At 39.0% G+C, this 18,852-nt stretch overlaps 1 protein-coding gene and 1 long non-coding RNA gene across 3 annotated transcripts in view; one reads left to right on the top strand and one right to left on the bottom strand.

Moving 5' to 3' along the window:
* Positions 1-595: 595 nt before the first annotated feature.
* Positions 596-5,187, bottom strand: LOC105232584 (acyl-CoA Delta-9 desaturase). Of its 2 annotated transcripts, none has more exons than XM_049461155.1 (5): positions 5,047-5,187; positions 2,064-2,368; positions 1,613-1,949; positions 1,351-1,536; positions 596-1,267 (listed from the first exon to the last, which is right to left on the bottom strand). In XM_049461155.1, exons 2-5 carry the CDS (start codon positions 2,359-2,361, stop codon positions 949-951), a joined length of 1,140 nt encoding a protein of 379 aa, XP_049317112.1. In that variant the 5' UTR covers positions 2,362-2,368; positions 5,047-5,187; the 3' UTR covers positions 596-948. The 2 variants fall into 2 exon arrangements, with proteins under 2 accessions (XP_049317112.1, XP_011212610.1); XM_011214308.4 differs by having other exon boundaries at positions 4,539-5,130.
* Positions 5,188-5,276: 89 nt separating this feature from the next.
* Positions 5,277-18,852, top strand: part of LOC125779944 (uncharacterized) — a 40,199-nt gene continuing 26,623 nt past the window's right edge. Inside the window, exon 1 of the long non-coding RNA XR_007423466.1 lies at positions 5,277-5,411. This is a non-coding gene — a long non-coding RNA (uncharacterized LOC125779944). The remainder of the gene's footprint in view (positions 5,412-18,852) is intronic.

Genomic DNA, 18,852 nt, shown 5'->3' with positions numbered 1-18,852 from the left:
TTTATTTCCAATTGGCGAAACAAATAAAATTTGCTTAGGAAAAATTGGACTATTCAAATCTTTTTATGACCAGTTTATAACAAATTTATTGACTAATTTTTCTATTCAAATACTCGGCAGGCACGATTTTTTTTAATACGATTTTTTTTAATACTGTCTACAAAATTAACCGAAATTTTTTTGAATAAATGATTACAGCACGAAAACAAAAAAAAAAAAGAAAATAACGAATCTGCACATTATTTTATACAAAGCTACAATGGTCATAGCCTTTAAATAATAATGATTTATTTGAAAAAGAACAATATGGATTAATTAAAAAAAAAAAACATTTCTGATTTGTTTTCAGCCATAAGTTTCTTTAAAGCCCTCTGAATTCTGAAGAGTAAATTAGGCTATTGGTTGGGTTAGTCCACCTACTAGTGTGTGAGAAGTACGGATTAAGCTTAGATAAATTCATGAATCCTTTTTGGTGATAACGGTCACCGATGATGTTAGTTGACAAAACTTCAAACATCGTGGCAAACTTAATATACCCTGTTCAGGGTATAAAAATATATAATATTTTCCCCTATTTAAGAGTTAACAAGATTGGTTTCTATTTTTATAAGTAGTATTTTATTCAAGGGGTTATACATTTAATCCTATTGAGAGTATGAATCAATGAATGCATGCATGTACAAAGTGACTGATTTCAATTAATAATTACAGGAGCGATGAATGGTCAACCGCAACATATTCGTATGTATCTACATACATTTCACAATACAGCTATATACATTATATCATATATTTATGTGTTTTATAAATTATCTTAATTTATCCATTTAATTAATTTGCTTCTTTTTAGATTCGCTTTGCACAAATTGTAAATTTAGTGTAAACGATAAGACACATTTGTGAAGATCAGACAAGTTGGGTTCAATATGTATTAAAATTACGGCTACATTACTCCTGCTTCTTATTAATTGTAATAATGCCTTGTTGGTCCTCTTTGGTAATATCACTGTCGCCATAGCCCCAAAGTTCGTGTGAACCATCACCAGTACGTTTCACCCGTTTCTCAATGATGTCGGCGGATACGGTTTTCAAATCATAAGCCCAGCCAATTTTAGCAAAGAAATCGATGAAAGCAGTGGTTAAATTCATAGAATAGTTGCCCCATTCCGCTGTTTTGTAGTCCCATGGGAAGACATGGTGATAGTTGTGCCAACCCTCACCAAATGCAAATGCTGAAACAGACGGGCATTGCGAAGGATTGATGTTTCTGTATAGAAAAAAACAAAAATAGAAAACATAAAGTCCAAGTTTAGTGAGGCCGTTTTGCATGGAAATTATAATTGTACACACTTATCGTATGGGCGACCTCCAAATTTATGCGCAGCACTATTCACACACCAAGTGACGTTCAACAAGAAACACCAACGGAACATGGTTGCTACAAACCAGGAATTGATGAATGTCTCATTCCAGAAGTACATGGGTATAACGGTCGGGAGTATAAAGCACGCCAAGGGCATCAGTATATTGTAGTGTCTGATGAAATAATAAAAAATAAATTGTGTTGAAAATTCTATATAGAGTTAATGCTAAGAAATACCGCTAGACTTACTTCAACTGCCACATGAGAATACGATCAGCGTGCAAATCGGTCAAGTCTAAGCTTTTGCCTTTAGCAATAACGTCAGGATGTTTCTTGCATAACAACCATCCGATGTGAGAGAAAAAGAAGCCTCGTGTAGCATTATGGGGATCTGCATCAGTTTCGGAAAACTTGTGATGGACACGGTGGTCGCGTGCCCAGTGGAAGGCGGCATCTTGGAAAGCGCACGTATTGAAAGCAATCAGTATAGCTCTTAAAGGCCATTTAGCCTTGTAAGAGCGGTGAGCCCAAAGGCGATGAGCTCCTGCTGTGATCCCCAATACGCCAATGGAATAGAGATAGATGGCTGAAATAATGATGATAATAATAATTATAAAAGCAGAAAAAATACAATCATATTTGAATATACGAATAATATAATAGTATTTTCGATTTGTAGAAGCTAATTAGAAATACTTACAGAAAAACACAGTCGGCCACTTCGCCGAAGTAAAGAATAACCAAGCACCGTAAAGTGCAGCAATGTGCAAGTATCCAAAGATTATTATATTTCGCCAAACCAGTTTAAGCTTGCGTTTTTCTGCACGTTTTCTTTGAAGCACATCAATGTTCAAGGCTCCGTCAGCCGTGTCGGCATCGTATTCAAACAGAACTCCGGTTTCTTTGGACGCTCCTAAATTGTTTTTGGTTCCATCATTCTTTTGGCCCGTTAGGGTATCCAGAGAATTGTGATTTATTGCTGCTGCATTTGGCGGCATGATGAATCTAGAAATATAAATACAAATTTATAAAAAAAAAATTGTATTAGCCTTCAGCACTCATAGAACATTTTGGATTATAATGGAACCAGTGATTTTGTAGTTTATTTATTAATTTCATTATTTATTGGAATTCAATTACGGCAAATTGTTCTATGTAATACATTTTGTTGACTTTCGTTCATTTACTGCTTTAAAAAATTCTGCTTTTACATTTAAAATTATTCTCAAGTAAATGTAACTAAATGCAAATATTTAGTAACTAAAACTTGTCTAAAATGAAATCTTAACAAGTCAAAAGCACGATGCAAAAAAAATTCGACGAACATACATTTTCTGTCATTGCTGCTACAAAGAGTTCGAACACAGTCATATAATCCACGCGCCGGTAATTATATTGTGTAACTTTTGATCCTCATAATTTTAATTAGCCAGAGGACTACATAAGTATGTACATGCACTTGTGCATGAACGAACTCAGAGCCGTGCCATACATACGTTTGTGTGCAGGTATGTTTACATGTGTGAGTTTATCAGCGGCAAACAGATTTGAGTGTGAAGTCTAGGCAACTGTGATGATCGTGTGGTCCAGTGACATTTATTTGACTTTCTATAACCGCTTCTGACAAAGCAAATAATTAAAACCAAAATCACTCCACTGAAATGGCAGTAAATCAGATTCAGATCAAAGGTTGTAATTAGCCGCTGTCAAAAGCATACATACATATTGAATATGATTATGCACATACATATGTATGTACAATACATGTACATATCCATACATATGTTAAAGTCCACACCGATCATTAAGTGGAAGCGTGCTTGGTGTCACTAAACCTGTGAAATGGTGAATCATTCAACAGAAAGCCGTGGTTAATAAGTATTATTTTTATAACTAATAAGTCTTCATTATAAATCATGTAATTCCAACAACCCAGCAGGTATTTAAATCGTTTCAGAGGTGATTTTCTTTAAAATACATATGTACATATGTAAGTATGTATGTTTAAAATAAGAATTCGTGGTAATCAGTTTTATTGGAAATGCTCCTCAATTTAAACACAGAGGAATGGAATTTTCATCTCGATCGTCATTAGTCAACTCTTATTGGAGATTTGAGCCCTGAGCGCTGATAATTAAGAGTGCTTTCCGCTTTATTCAGGGATCACTTAAACGAAGTAAACGTGTCTTCCAACTCAATGTAACTTACAGATGCGAGTACTTTTACAGAAAATATAACTGCTGGATCGATTTGAATAAATCTTCCGTCTATAAATATTTTCATACAGAATCATTTCACGTATGATAAGGTATGTTCCCCTCCAATGGAAAGATGTGTGAATGTCCCTAATGTGTACTATATGCACTTTTTGGACCACATTTTTCGGTGAATTTTTACGTACATACATACATACATATACATATGTATACGTATGTATGTGCAAATGTGCTCTCATATTTCGCAAAAAAGTTGGACTGTCCGATTAGTTAACCCATGCACTAAACTTGGTATTGATGGCACAGTGACAGTATGCATGTAACTGTCATTCACGTGTGCTCTCGCTCCAACTGCTTTGAAACGTGTACCGACTTCGCGACATTACTGGCATGTGCACAAGTACGTCCAAGTTATTACGTGGTATATGATCCACATTATGCCTCGAAATTAGTCAGTTTTTAAGACCTATGTACATAGATTCTTTTATAATCTTCCTTCAGTCTCTTGTGATGTCAGATCGCTTCGTTGTCTTTTACAACGAACAAAGTTGGGCCACGTAATAGAAAATAGTCCAATATTCCATACATACAATGCACATGCATGTATCAGCTGTGAGCAAGTAAGGAAAGTTTTGCTATCTCTCGGTGGTTACACATACATATTTATGTATGTATGTTCATTTGTACTTAGAGGACAGGAAGACGCGGCGTGTTATTCAATCGATATGCCCAATTGTTGGTGCAATTGGAAGGCAAATGGTCGCAGTAATAATTCGCACATGTCTGTATTGTAGTATGGAACGTATGTATGTGTATACCAAGAGTGTCTGTATAATCTTCGTATGTACTATGTATGAGACATTTGTGTTGCAAATGAATTTTCACTTAATAAATAAAGCGCAATTTCTCTATTTAACACTGTATTAAAATTTGAAGTGGAAATTAATCAAGTCTCTTACCGTTACTCGACTTTTCGCTATTTTACGAAACAAAAAGAATATGAAATCGGATTTTTACTTGGCTCGTCGACCGCTTGGTGCTAACTTCTTCAAGTTGTTCCTCTACCAACAACTATGTAAATAACACAAACGTTTATAAAAATAAATAAAAACCGAATATCGCCAGTATAACACGTTCTACGTGAATGTGGGTTAAACGAAATCTCTCACTTTCGCGACCGCTTTGTTTGACGGTTCCCGGCAAAGTGCGAATTGTGCTCACAAGTTAGCTACACACTTTTTAGGTGCTCTTCGGTCGCATCACCTCGGCTAGCGATCGTGGAACCCGTTTGCGTTTAGAATTATTTTACTTTGCCAAAGTTTTACACTTCTGCACACTCTTATCTATCACCTGTTCCTCTACGCCCGACTATACTTGTCTGCTCGCTTTACTTGCGAAAAGTTGCTCAAAGCCAATAGTGTATATACATATGTATATGTATATATGTATGTATGTATATTTCCTTACATCTGCTCTCACTACTGTTGCCGCTGTAGTACTGCTTTTGCTGTTCCTCGTGTGTAGTTGACAGTGATAGCATTTAATGGACACTCACTGGGTGTTGGAGATGTGTCCAGTGCATTTATAGTAAAAGTTAGAACGAAAGCTTTTCCCCCGTATTATTATTTAATTTTTTTGCTTCAGCTGAACTTCGAGCTATGAGGGAGCGACATACATATTTGATTTGTTTTATAAACCTTCGGGAGAAGGTGGAGTAAAATAAATACGTGCCTGCTTCTAGGTATACGCATGCATATGAATGATTTAAAGTACACTTTAAAATTATCTATGCACCAGTTGGACTTTCGAATGGATAGTTCTCAAAAATATGCGTAAGTAGTTTTAAATTAATTATTAATTGTAATACAGTTTAGCAAATATAACAGCTTTATAGTGATAGACGAAGCTTTTGAGCTTTTACTGTGGGCATAACTTCTATCTGAAAGCTCAGGATTTACTACCCTTGGACTCTGACATCTGACCTTTTTCATAAATAAACTTGAAAATTGTGTAAGCACCAACAACGCACTGTAAGATTTGACGGTAAAACACCTAAAATTTGCAAACTATAAACGAGATTATTATAACTAAGCCAATTTGAATATAATATACATATAAGACACTTCGAAAGCTTTTTAAGAATTTTTTAAAGATATCTTCTGACAGTGATGGGCAGGTTGAAGATATCATAATCCAAATTTTAAACATTTTTCAAATGTCCTCTTGACTTCGGTCCAACAATCAAAACATTCCTGAAATAATCTTATATGCACATTTAATCAGTATGTATAGTATAGTACTGGTGAATGTATGGAATTTGAATGGGCGCTAGATTACTTGGTAGTAAAACATTTGTATTAGCACGTATAACCCGGTACACACCCATACATTTAGCATTATTCATAATGTCTTGTTCTTATCATGTATGTATGTGTGTATATATGTATGTACATACATACATATGTGTTAGCTAGGCTGGTGCCTTTTTTATAGACGCTAATAAAATAGGTGTTTAGTGCCCAGTGCTTGTATATTAAATTAATTGAGCTTTGATGTGTCAATATTTGGTTGCTTGTTTGCTTGTTATTTACTATTTCGCAATTCGCAAAAGTCCATAATCCGAAATACAGGTAAATACCCTCTTCCTGTATTTGTGTATGTACGTATGCGCGTTTCTGAGATCGCCCAAGATTCTTCGAAAGTGCTATGTTATTAACTACTTATTCCATTTATTTTGCCATTGACCGTCAGTGAGACGTAGGTATTACTCCGTAATTAAACTCGCAATATCACTATTTGTTTGTTCTCCATAGGTTTGTACTCCAATGTACAAAAATGCTTATTCCAAATCCAATTAACAACTTACTGTCTATATTCTTATAACATTTACTAAATGAATGCTGCGAAATACAAAGGTCTCTAACAATGAAATTACATATATTAGGTTTTCAAACGGATGCACGTATGCAAATTCACGCGGTAACCAAACCAAGCGCACCTCTCTAGTAAGGAAACTTTTCTAGTCTTTCTTTTAAAAGTACCATATATACTTACATTTATGTATACAAATGGATACGGTAAGCGCTGTAATTCTAAATTCAATTAGGTAATCAGTTTCAGTTTTGGTTCGGACCACAGATAACGTATTCGTATTTATACATATCTGTGTATGTATGTGGTGTGTGGAACAGTTTAAAACTGCCGTTCTTTAGAGAGCGATTAAGCTCTTGCTTCTGAATTACGTCGCACCGAACCTTTGTCATGCGGAATCAGCTTTGTTGTGAAATTATTTACCCTCCATGTCCCGTTCCGATCGACCGTTACAGTTCCTTACTTGTTTTTTTTCGGGTTTCGCATACGCTTGTGTGTGTAAACACGCTCATTTATGCGTGATTTTTGCATACAACTGTTTCGTTAACACTCATGTTTCTTGAATTGTCGCGTGGCGGTAAAATTAATTCTAAACAGATTCAGAACTGTTTTTGTTTTATGCATATATTGGAAAATAAAAAGTTCCATTTTAATCTCTACTTAACCACTTTTATTGCTTCATGCGATTCAATTAATTGTAATCGTTCGTAATCTTTGCACACATTGTTACAAATAAAGAACGTGCCAAAACTGTATGCATTTATGTACATACATACATACATACATATGTGTGGATGAACTTGTAAATATTCCATTGGTTATTGGGGTTTGTGCTTCATATATTTCACATTATCATCACAAATTGATAATATGCCGACGAAACGAAAGGAAATTTTTTGAAAATTTCCGAACCCTCGTTTTATCAGCGTTTGCGTGTGTATGCCGAAAAACCCCACAACTTATTTATAATAGTGAATAAATAACTATAAGTATGTAACTGAGTAAACTTTTGTTCGATTTGAGAGCACTTTGCGACTGTACAGATGGTGGACAGTAGGTCTGACTTCGTTGTAAGGCTCCTACGACAAGATTATTCTGCACTTCTGAGCGAAATATCAAAATTCTTAATTTTTTGCGCAAAACGCTCAGGAAGTCTCATGATTTTTGTTATCTCTTTTTCCCATAATATAAATTATAAGTATTGTATTAGTTTTTTAATTAACAATATTTATAACAAGTAAGGAAGAATTGTGTTAGGGCGTAACCGAGCATTTCATACTCTTGCAACTTGTAAGACTCAAAGCCCGGTAAATATCTTTAGGTGCTGGCAAAACTTTAAATAAAAGTAGGGGAAGTATTGCCCTTATTTCATTCATTTTAGGCATACTCTCATTTGCAAGAGAACATTAAGATTTCTTACATATTGGCCGATAAATGCGGTATAAAGTAATCCGGAAGTTCGAAAGTACTTATATTAGCTATATGGGGGCTACGGAAAGTATTAACCCGATTTTACCTATTTTTGGCAAAATTTCAATACAGATTGACCGCGGTAAAAAATCGCACCCATACACACTGGGATCCATATATTTTGTGTCTGGGTCCATGAAAAGTTTCAGTTTAAGCACGACAATTTTTGGTCGTAAGTTGAAATACCTTGAGGACATTTTTGTACATAGTTTTATTCTGAAAACTTCATTGATGTTGGATTTGTATACTGTAAAGTGAAAGAATTACATGGAATTTAAAAGATTGTTTTATTGGAAATAGGTGTGGTTGTCATCCGATTCATTCATGTCGTCCCTTTACAGTGTTTAGGTACCCACACACCCACACACATATCAAATTTGGTTCCAATTGATTAAATGATTTCAGAGACATAAGATTTCACTTAAACGTGGGTGGTGGTAAGCCCACTCTTCAATTTTCATACCTGAACTTATAGAGCCATCCTTAGTATCTTGGTTGTGAAATTTAATGCTTGTGGCGCAATTATTCAATGAGTTTCTATACTATATACATATATGTATATGCACTTTTGTCTAGCTCTTACTACTGTAATCCCATTTACCAAATTATAGTTTCGCATCTTAATTTAGTGCTTAGTTATGACATTTTTCCGGTTATTGCTTAATCGTGTTTTGAGGGCGTGGCAGTGGTAGCACGTGGCAAGTATCATCAAGATATCAAAATTTTTACTCAAGTTACAGCTTACACCGACGGACAGACAGTCATCCGGATTTCAATTCCTCTTATCATCCTGATCATTTATTAAGGGTGATCCATTTCGAGGTTCCCTACTTTTTTAAAGAAAAAACACAGAAACTTCGAATTTATTGGGTAATATTTGCTATCATTCGAAAGAACATCCATTGATATTTATTTGAATATTTTGAAGAATGTCGGCCGCGGCTAGATTTCAGATGGTCCATTCGTTGAGTCGCCACTGACGGTTACGTTCTCACCGGCATCAGTTTTGAAGAAATATGGACCGATGATTTCACCGATTTCTGAATAAAATGTTGCTTGTTTACATACCCATTGAGCCAGAAATGGATCTCATTGCTGAACAAAATTGGGCTCGAAAATATCGAATCTTTTTCAGAGCCCATAAAGCTATGTGATGCGAAGCGGCGACTTCACTTCTTGCACAATCTGTATTTTGTACTCTTTCAATTTAAAATCTCGACGTAAAATTGGCAAAGTCATTCCAAACGTCAGTCTGAGCTTCTGCAAACGGCGCCGAATAGCCTCTGCACAGTCTTCGTGTACACTCTCAGTCGGTTAAACACGGGTTTTCGTATCGTAATGTCGGTCCTTTACATTCCTCTTATTTAACACCGAAAATGCTTAGTTCTGCTGTCTTCGAGTCCACCTGCTGCAAAAATCTAGTGAAACACGCTTAAAATTTGTCTGTGGTGAAATTCCCTCATCTCGACCGAGTTAGCCAAAAATATTTTTACGATCTCAGCGCCGTGAACCTTCTCTGTTTACAATGAGCCAATTTCGAATACAAAATTAAGTGGTATGAGCGCCATCTGCTGTTTTAATTACTTAGCTCATTAAATAAATTTGACGCTAGAGGGCGCGCCGTATTGTAGTACGAAGAAACTATCACAGAGTGTGCTGTGAGAATTGTTTTATCAGCGAGACGAGCTGAGTCCATTTAGCCATGTCCGCATACATGCCTAAATTTAGTCACAAAACCAAAGAAAAAAACATTCTTTTATCATCTATTCAGTTTGTAATTAGGCTCACGTGGGGTAAATAATAATATCTTATAAAGTAATCATCCCAATCCCTCCTTTATGTATATGTAGTATGACATTGCATTGCAGTTCTTATCGCCTTAAATAAATACCAAAAATTTACGCGACGTACTTATTTTTCCATTTTTGTTGCAAATTAGAGTGCCCAACTGGAAACTGCGTTCAGAGAGCAGTATGCGAAGTGCACGGCCCGGCACGGCACGAAAGCATTCAAAACACCGGAGAGCATCTTGCAAAGCTTTGAGCTAATTTGCACCGATCGTATCGCTACTTGGCTAATGACATGCGTTAATGATGTCTCATCAAGCAGCGCGTTTACGCTGCTCTGGCGATTGTGAGTCAATCAAGTGCACCACGATGCCTTCTCGTATGCGTGTTGTGCGTACGCAGCGACTACGTGAACATGCACACACCCACAGACGCGTTAGTGGTCGGGAAGAGCAGAAGAGAATCGTGTGAGCGCTGCTTCGTATTATCAAATGATGCCATCAATCAGCCGTCCGAGCACAGTCGCGTACCGCTTGCTGCCTTTGCCCCGCCTGGTCAAGTTACATGCATTGTTGTTATTGCATTGGCTGCTGCGTATTTGCATATAAATTGCCTGCTAACGTCAGGTTATCTTTGTTGGAGTATCAGTCATGTTGTTGCTCTTTCTTATTGCCATACTATTTGTTGCTTGCTGAATTGGTCTGCGATCGCCTTCTCTCATTCCCCTTTCACTATCTGCACATTTTGACCGAAGCGATGCAAAGTTGGTGAGCGTTCATCTTGACAACAGTTAACTACATACATATGTATAACATTTGCAAATATTTATGAATAACGGCATTGAGCACATTAGCAATTATTAATGAGCCGGGCAGTTCCAGTACACCCTTCCTCCATATAATTTTGTAATAATTGTGGTTTTAATTAAAAGTAAAAGTAAGACATTAATTTTGTTCACTTTTGCCTCTTGAAAATTTCGTTAGCGTTTCTGTGGGCAATCGAATCCAGCTGAAGGGCGTAGTTAGTGACACTGGTGGCCAAGGTGCTGTTTTACTGAGCAAATGCTTCTTATTGAATACGTTTTGAGCAAATGTTCGCTTTTTGACTCTTCTTGGAAGTTGATCCGCGCTGACTTGGTCAGACCTATGGTTCCGATTTTGCGATGCACACGTGTATCCATGTACATATGCATATATATACTTATATATATTATATAAATAAAGCTAGTCGTATTCGAAGTGGTAAGTATTAAGTAAAGTATTGAGTTCAAAAATCTCACCTCACCTTATCCCACATCTTACCTCTCATCTTAACATATTCTCTATGTCCACCCTATACGTTTTTTGATTTCGCAAAGTGCTCAACTAATTAAGTTAATTAAAACATACATTAGATTAGTCAAAAATTGTATCGCCAGCAGCAAAGCGAGAGCAGACTTTAATTTGTACTAACAAATTGTTAATGAGTTCATTAAAAATGACCAAACACGACGAATGTGTATATACCATACACCCTTATGAGTATTCAACCAATTAGATATTAAGTTATGAGCGGTAAATTAGGCGACAAAGATATCTGCTTAGCATAGATTCGTGTACCTGTGCTGGAAACGTCCGAGGCCCAAACCGCCACAGGCGCTAAAACACGCTTGGCATTTGATTTTATATTGTTTGCTTGCCGACCTGCGCACATAAGCACACACGCATGCGCGCCGATCCGCCCATTTATCCAACGGCCCATCCATCCAATCATTTATCTATGCCCATTGTGCGCAGCCGCCGCCTGTTGTGTGTTTAAGTGTATGACTTTGTGTCTTAATTTATGCCGTTTGTTGTTGCTGCCAGAGTAGATGCGGCACGAAGGCGTGCCACGCGCTGCCTTGCGCTGTCTGCCTAAATATTAGTGTTCATTTATTTGATTGGCAACAGTGACGGCGAAGTAATCACTTGTTGGCATGTTTATTTTGACTCTGGCTGCTTTGTTGTGGCTTTCTGTCACGATTAATTAGGCAGCACTTTAACATTGCTTTGTTCGATGTGGAGACTGAGACTGGTGCAGTAATTAAATGCTGCTGTTTCGTACCCAGAAACGTGGTGAAGTATGGGAAACTATTGGAAATCAATAGAAATCAGATAAACACGGCCACAATGAGATGCACGGGAAAGCCGTGAACCTGAACTTTTAATCGTGAGTGATGGACTTGAAGTTCTTTTGCCGACTAAGATCAAGTACGCACAGGATTGTTGAAATCCATAACAAGTGGGGCCAGCAATTGATCTGTTGAATCGATGGCAGCTGAAATAGCTTCAAAGACCCGTTTGATCAAAATGACCAAAACCAAAAGATAATGTTAGCACCGAGTTCCATTTTAATTAGTCGGATATGTATTATTTGTAAATATCGGAATAAAAGTTCCTGCAGTAAATATTTTGATTATTTGGAAGTCACTCCGCAATTCAGCAAACGTACATGAAGAAGGCTTGAGTGTCTACAGGTTTTCAGGCAAGAACTTGACACGAACATGCTCAGCATTGTTGCCATGCGCAAGTGTAAACACAGCCACGTTAAATATGACAAAATCACCTCGAGGGGCAGCGTCACTCAACGCGCGCATGTTGCTACCTCACCCGGCGAAAAGTGCTTTTGACGCTTATGAAGCTCAGCAGCAGCCGCAACAGTACTAGAAATGTCCGGCGAAATTCACGCAAGGGAGCTTTTCCTGTTTTGCCACCACATATGCACAACAAACAAGCATTGCCACTAATTGCAAATTGGGCGCCTACAGCCAACTGGCAGGCTCCCGAAGAGAAAAACAAAAGTAGACGCACAAGAACCACTTGAGTAACCAGCGGACTGATCGAAGTGGACAATGACTTTGCCACACGAGCCATTCTATATTCCAATTGTTGCTTACTTGTGTTGCTACTGCTGCCATCCGTGGTCCAACAACAATCGTTACTGGCTGCCGGTTTCGTTGTCATTCTACGCGGACATTTTGTGCATTCGGTGGCTGCAACTATGAAGTGGATCTGCGATGCTGCTCGTGCTCGATTTGCTGCACGAAACTGTTGCTGTCTGCCTGTCTTGGCAGAATGGCGCTTCGCCATCTTGCTAACACCAGACACCTCTTTCAACGCACTCACACAGTAACACAGGGGCGTATTCTAAGTAGCCTATCTCCATGTGCTCGCACTATTCTAGGAACACAGGAAAATTATGTATTACATATATGTATGGAAAACCAATATGTTGTCATCATTCTGTTAGTCTGCGATAAGCGGTATTCACTACTCAAGCGAAATCTTCAAGGTTTAGGGGTTATTCTGTTTTAGTTTTTCTTTGAGAAAAGGACTTAGCAACACCTCTTAGAATAAGTATTTAACTATTTTCTCCTCTTTTCGTATAAATATCAGCAGGATCCAGATTACATATTTTGAGAGTGTGGCGGTTTGCCGCATATAATGGGCATAAAGCTCCAAGAACTTCAAAGAATCACCAAGCTGAGTGCTGGGAGCAACGACATTTTGCGTTCTGAAAAGCCCTTTGACTTGAGAATTTTGTGGTTCTAGGGAGTACTGTTAAGCCAATTTGAAGGTGAACTAAGTGCATCCGCCCTCTAATACTTGAGTGTTTCATGTAATTAAATTATAACTCGATAAAGCTGCGATCTACTATAGTGTAAACATGGCGTTTGTAAAAACTTTTCATGTGAATTTTAAAAAAGGTCGGTCTCGATCTTTCCTCTTTGTTTCGGTCAAAATGTAAGATATATTAATCAAATGAAGGTGGAACAAAAAGATTACTGTATACTGGCAGTATACTTTGTGTTGTTGCTAAAATTCAGGGCCTATCTGCTCAAACCCGAAGGATCTCTGATATATGTATAATCCATTCTCAGGGTATTCATCCGCAGGAAGCTCAGACATACGATGATAATTCGGAAGCGGGGAGCGGCTAACTAAGGTCAAGTCTCTCCGCGTCTAAATAATTATACTTTGTGTATAAACATTTCAGTACCCATAAGTATGACAGCACGACTGGTTTGAGTTATTAATTGTCGACAACGCATTCGAAGAGTCTATCTTCGCAGCGCACTCACGATTGCTGTTGTGGCAACAACATCAACAACATTCGTCAAAAATATATTTTATGCAATTTCTCGGTTCTTTATCAATTACTGCACTTTGTAACGTACTCCGTGGACAGTTTGTTTGCCGTGTGACGCGTTCTATGCGCTGTTTTAATGTTAATTGTCGGCGATTATACTCAATCAGTTAGCCGTATGCGAGCGATGTGTGGACGCGCCTGGCATAAGTAATTGTCGCGCGGTTTTGGTGCGATGTGCGAATTCGAACCCTTCAACGCACGAAGCTCGCCGGTCACCCACCACCCTCCTTCAATATGTTCACTAGGCATAAAGCATAAAGACATTATGCACGTGACGCGGCGGACATGAGCGAGACGAGATGTGATTGCGGTTTCGTGATTGCAGCTGGTCAGCGCTTGATTGATAGAACGCCTAACTGTATGAGCATATGTATGATGGGCTGCATTCAGCGCCGGTGGTTTTCGATAGCAAATACCTACATACCTATATTTGCATATATTCCTTTTATTCCCCCTAAAAAGTTAGCGACGATGGTTTGAGCATTTAAATTTGCGTTTCAAAAGTCAAAAAGAAATTGAAAACAAAAAAGTATATAGGGGAAATATGCATTTAATGGGTTGATAAAAGACTTAAGTGACAACCCTGGCGAGCTTTAATTGAAATCGCTTGCAGTTGCTCTTTGGCTTAAGTGTAATCATTAGCTGAAATTTCTAAATTGTAATTTCCTTCAAATTACCTCACTGACAAATTGAATGGGCTCTTCTTTCAGGCCTCCACACACAGTTAGCTTAACTATCGGCGGCCAATAAATCGCCACTACCAGATTTTAATCAATGAGTGATTTATGCACCCGAAAGGTGTTTATTACCCAATCAAAGGTGGTACCACGGCGATGTGTGTGAAGCGAGCACGAACCCGTAAATAACACGAGTTGGCAACGAAGCGGCTACGCAGAGGAAGCCAAATGAAAATTACTTGGTTACTAAAAGTTCTGTGTTGGAGCATTGCAATGTCTTCGGGTAAGCAAAATATTAAAATGCAAAGCGCTAATAATTCCTGGAATATTAAACTCGCGGGGAATCGCAAAAAAAAAAACGGTGGCGTTGCATTCTTTGCATTTACGTGCAACATTTTGTAGCGAAGTGGTGCGCCAGCGGGTGTATTTACTTTAGTACAGGAGAGTGCCTGTCCTATTTTGCTGCTTGGGCAAAGTAAAATCCTAGGCACTTATAGATATGGCGGTTGTGATGTCACAGTTCAATTCCGACATTACTTGCGGTGCGAGGTGCGGCCAGATCCCAGGTGCTATGGGCAAACCTAATTATTATTGTTGTTGCTTTTATTATGGCTATACACCTGTTTAAAATACTTTTGTCTCCTATGCATAATTAATTTACTTATAAGTCTCTCTTCCCGCGCACCGTAACAAGAACAGTCCAGTATCCAGTATCCAGTATATATTTGCACTCTCTTCAACTGTAAAGCAGGCAGGCTTACACTTAGGTATGTGATGAGGTGGGTACGTAGGTGTGCTTGCATGCCGAAGCCGAGGCCGAGGCGTTTGAAGCGTTGTCATACTTGACGCTTCTCACGTGCCGCGATTTGAGCCCCACTGATGTGATGTTTAAAGTAAAGGCACTGTACCAAATCGAACAGCTTAAAAAGAGCAGCCAGTTGCCAGAAACATCGAGAGCTGAGCGGCTTTAACACCATGAAGAACTCTGCTGATAATTAGTTTCGGTAAAGGTGTGAGATTATTGGGGTTATTGCATGTGAGTGTCTGCTGTTTTCAGAAATAGAGAGAGAGAGAGACATTAGGAAGTTGCGAGAAACCTGGTCACCCAATTTTTCTTAAAATCTTGTTCATGCACTAACTTATTATGACTTCTTTCTATGTAGGGAATTAATTATAGAATGGTTGAAATCAATTGCATTCCACATGCCACCATTCGGAAACCGCCCCTCGCCCACTTGCCTTCTTTGACCGCTTTATTACCGAACGATTTGTCTACCCGGTTGACTGAGTTCTTTTTATTGCCTTGGCCGTCAAGTTGTTACATCAACTGCTATCGCGCTTGCGCTGTGCATGCAACGTGCGCCGTCTTCTGGTTGTCAATGGTTGGACAGCACCTTCCTGAGTGGCTCAAACCTGCGAGCCATTGAGCTCAGTCACTCACCGTCTCCCTTTGAGCACCTTATGTCTCGACAGAGACAAGCGGGTAATAAAGCATAAACATAAATAACTGTTAGAGACTCGTCGACCAATTGTAATACCCACACATCTGTTAATCACCAGCGTCACGGCCGTCGTCAACAGCGTGTTGAGCGTTGCTTTTCGGGGCCCGCGTCGTGCTTCTCTTCGGCGGCGGCGCTGGCGACCTGGCAAGAACATCACTTGCCTGCGTATCTACGTGCGCGTCCATTTGTATACCAGCTGTGCTCCGTGGGCCTGTTGTTGGAGGGCTCGTATGTGTGCTTGTTGCTGTGAGTGCGAAGTGTAGCTGGAAGAAGCTTCCTCGCTGTCATAAGGAAGCGTTTAAATGATTCATAATTTATGCCTTTGGAGTATTTGCTTTTGTCTTTGGCAATCCTTTTGCCTTTAGAATCATGCATCAAGAGTGCTTGAGCTTGTGCGATGAATGTAATTGGTGTTGTTGTTGCTCAGCGTTTGAGTGTATTTACACAGAGCGTGAATACTAAAACAGCATTGAAATTGAAAAACAAGTTGAGGTAATGAAGTCGAGTAAGTGCAAAGGCGCCAATCTCAATTTGAAGAAACTCGATGGCAAGGTGTGCGAAGAACAGCGCCACCGCCAGTGCCGATGCAGTTAGCCAATGGCTAGCAATGGGTAGCGCAGGCTCGAGAGTTACAAATTGTACACTCCGGCGATTAGTGCGACATGACTTTTTCGCTTTATGGGCAATACGTCAGAGGAAATTGCAAAACATATAAGTATCTGAGGGCGTGCGAAGACTGAAACTTTCGAGGTTCACATACTCGCTAAGAAAATAACACGCATATACATGCAAGTTGTATTTTCGAACTACGCGGACATATAAGATTATCCTCACTGGAAAATATCGGAGTTAATTCAAATTTCATAGACCAGCAGAAATGTTTAGTAACGCTTGAACTTCTTCTTCATTATTGGCGTAGACAGTCTTTACGTGGTTATAGCCGAGTTTACAACAGCGCTCCAGTCATTACTCCTCCTCGTGTGTTTTCATCCATTCGAAAGACGTGATTTAGCCAGCGTAGGCGCTGTTTCGTAATTCGCTGAACTATGTCAATGTCGTCGTATATTTTCTACAGTTCATATTTCCTTCGACTGCAGTATTCGGCCATAAATCTTGACTTTCAACAGTGACGTGAGAGCCAAGTCGTGAGTGCGACGACTGTTTGCGTGATGACAGGACATATTTCGTCTTGCTCTCGATCACTACCAGATCCATTTGCACCGCTTCCTTTTCCATTATAGAGAAAGCAAAATTAACGGCGCGGATGTTGAGGCCAATGATATCAATATCATCGGCGTATGCTAGCAGCTGTACACTCTTAAGAAGATGGTATCTTCTCTGTTTAATTCTATCGCACGTCTCGGAGAAGTCCTTCGCGATCCTAATAGAGCTTTTGGTATTGCTCAACGTCACTTTAGGCAAACGTTTTGCGGGGATACTAAATTCAAACATAGTCACATAAAGGCAACTCCTTTTAATACTGTCAAAAGCGATTTTGAAACCTACGAAGAATGGGGGCCGTTTCTATATTCACTGTTCTTTTACAACATTTCGCGCATGTTGGTGGGCTTTAATCTTTCTTAAAATAAGTTTGATAGATGCCGATGTTGAGGAGGCTTATCTCACGGTAGTTGGCATAGATGCCATTCAGTAGGCTGTAAAAGTGTTCCCTGAAAAATTTTAGTATGCTCTTGTCATCATTCACTAGGCCACTTCAGGGGGCTCTACAAGAGTATGGTCCGGTTTTGAAACCTTTCGTTAGTTGTCGCATCTTTTCGTAGAATTTTTGAGTATTACCCCTGGCGGTCAGCTTTCAAGCACTTCGTATTCAAACATTTCGGCCTCCCATTTCTACTCTTGGTATCTATCCCATCCCGCACGTGTTGTGGTCGATTGTATCGTTGCGAGGTGGGCAGTCTGTTTTCTTTCCACTGCGGCATTGCACTTCTCATCGTACCAGCTGTTCTTTTGCATTTTCCAAAATATAATGGTTTCGGTTGCAGCTGTGTGTAAGGAGCTTGAAATGGACAATTCCCTTATACCGAGTTGTTGATCAGTGCTCTCAGAGAGCAGCAGCGCAAGTAGAAAATCTGTCGGCTGTCTGTTATTATTGCAGCTTCTCGAAGTCGAACCTTCCTTGGGTTTGTTGACGTGCATGAACTATATCTTGAAAATATCGTAAGCAAAAAACAGGTTTGGTACTCCTTTTATTTGGAGAAAGCTAAGCAAAGCATAAATCAGTTTGAGCTCATTGGAAACCTTAATATTTATTAGCCACATTTTCTCGAACAGATATGAGTTTTATGAAAAGCCACAAAGTCAATATAATAAAAGGTCTCTAAGCGGCTCTGAGTTAGTTTATATTCGAGAGTGAAGTGCAAGCAATTAACAGAAACATTTCACAATAAATGCCAATTATGATTTTATAGCAGCATTAGGCTCTTTAATACGATTGGCACGATACACGATGCTCTTTTTAATTTCATAGATTAAAATTAATTATTCATATATGCCACAACAATAAGCGAAAGCGGTCGATGACACGCAATGCCTCACTTTTAGCTGGCAACGACCACACTTTCCCATTCTGCCCGTTTATGCGTGTGCGAATGTGTGGTGCACACTGAATATTCATACACAAATGCTGTGCGGCCAAACGTGAGGCTTCGCCATCGAGCTCGTCGGGCTCATCAGGCTCATCGAGTAACCGCGATAGCCGCCCTATTTTCTGCTTTCTGCCGTGGCGCTGCGCAGCTCACGGTGCTATTATTCTGCTAATGACGTCAGTCATTTAGCATA

Source organism: Bactrocera dorsalis, unplaced genomic scaffold (assembly GCF_023373825.1).
Source record: "Bactrocera dorsalis isolate Fly_Bdor unplaced genomic scaffold, ASM2337382v1 BdCtg010, whole genome shotgun sequence".
NCBI classification, from domain to species: domain Eukaryota; kingdom Metazoa; phylum Arthropoda; class Insecta; order Diptera; family Tephritidae; genus Bactrocera; species Bactrocera dorsalis.
This window is presented reverse-complemented; position numbering and strand designations above follow the sequence as displayed.

What these genes read in the sequence shown, in the direction of transcription:
- LOC105232584 (XM_049461155.1), bottom strand. Translation starts at nt 2,361, where the DNA reads ATGCCGCCAAATGCAGCAGCAATAAATCACAATTCTCTGGATACCCTA. An exon ending in GTGGCCGACTGTGTTTTTCT is followed by an intron (nt 1,950 to 2,063) that starts GTAAGTATTTCT and finishes TCATTATTTCAG; the next exon opens with CCATCTATCTCTATTCCATT. An exon ending in ATTCTCATGTGGCAGTTGAA is followed by an intron (nt 1,537 to 1,612) that starts GTAAGTCTAGCG and finishes TTATTTCATCAG; the next exon opens with ACACTACAATATACTGATGC.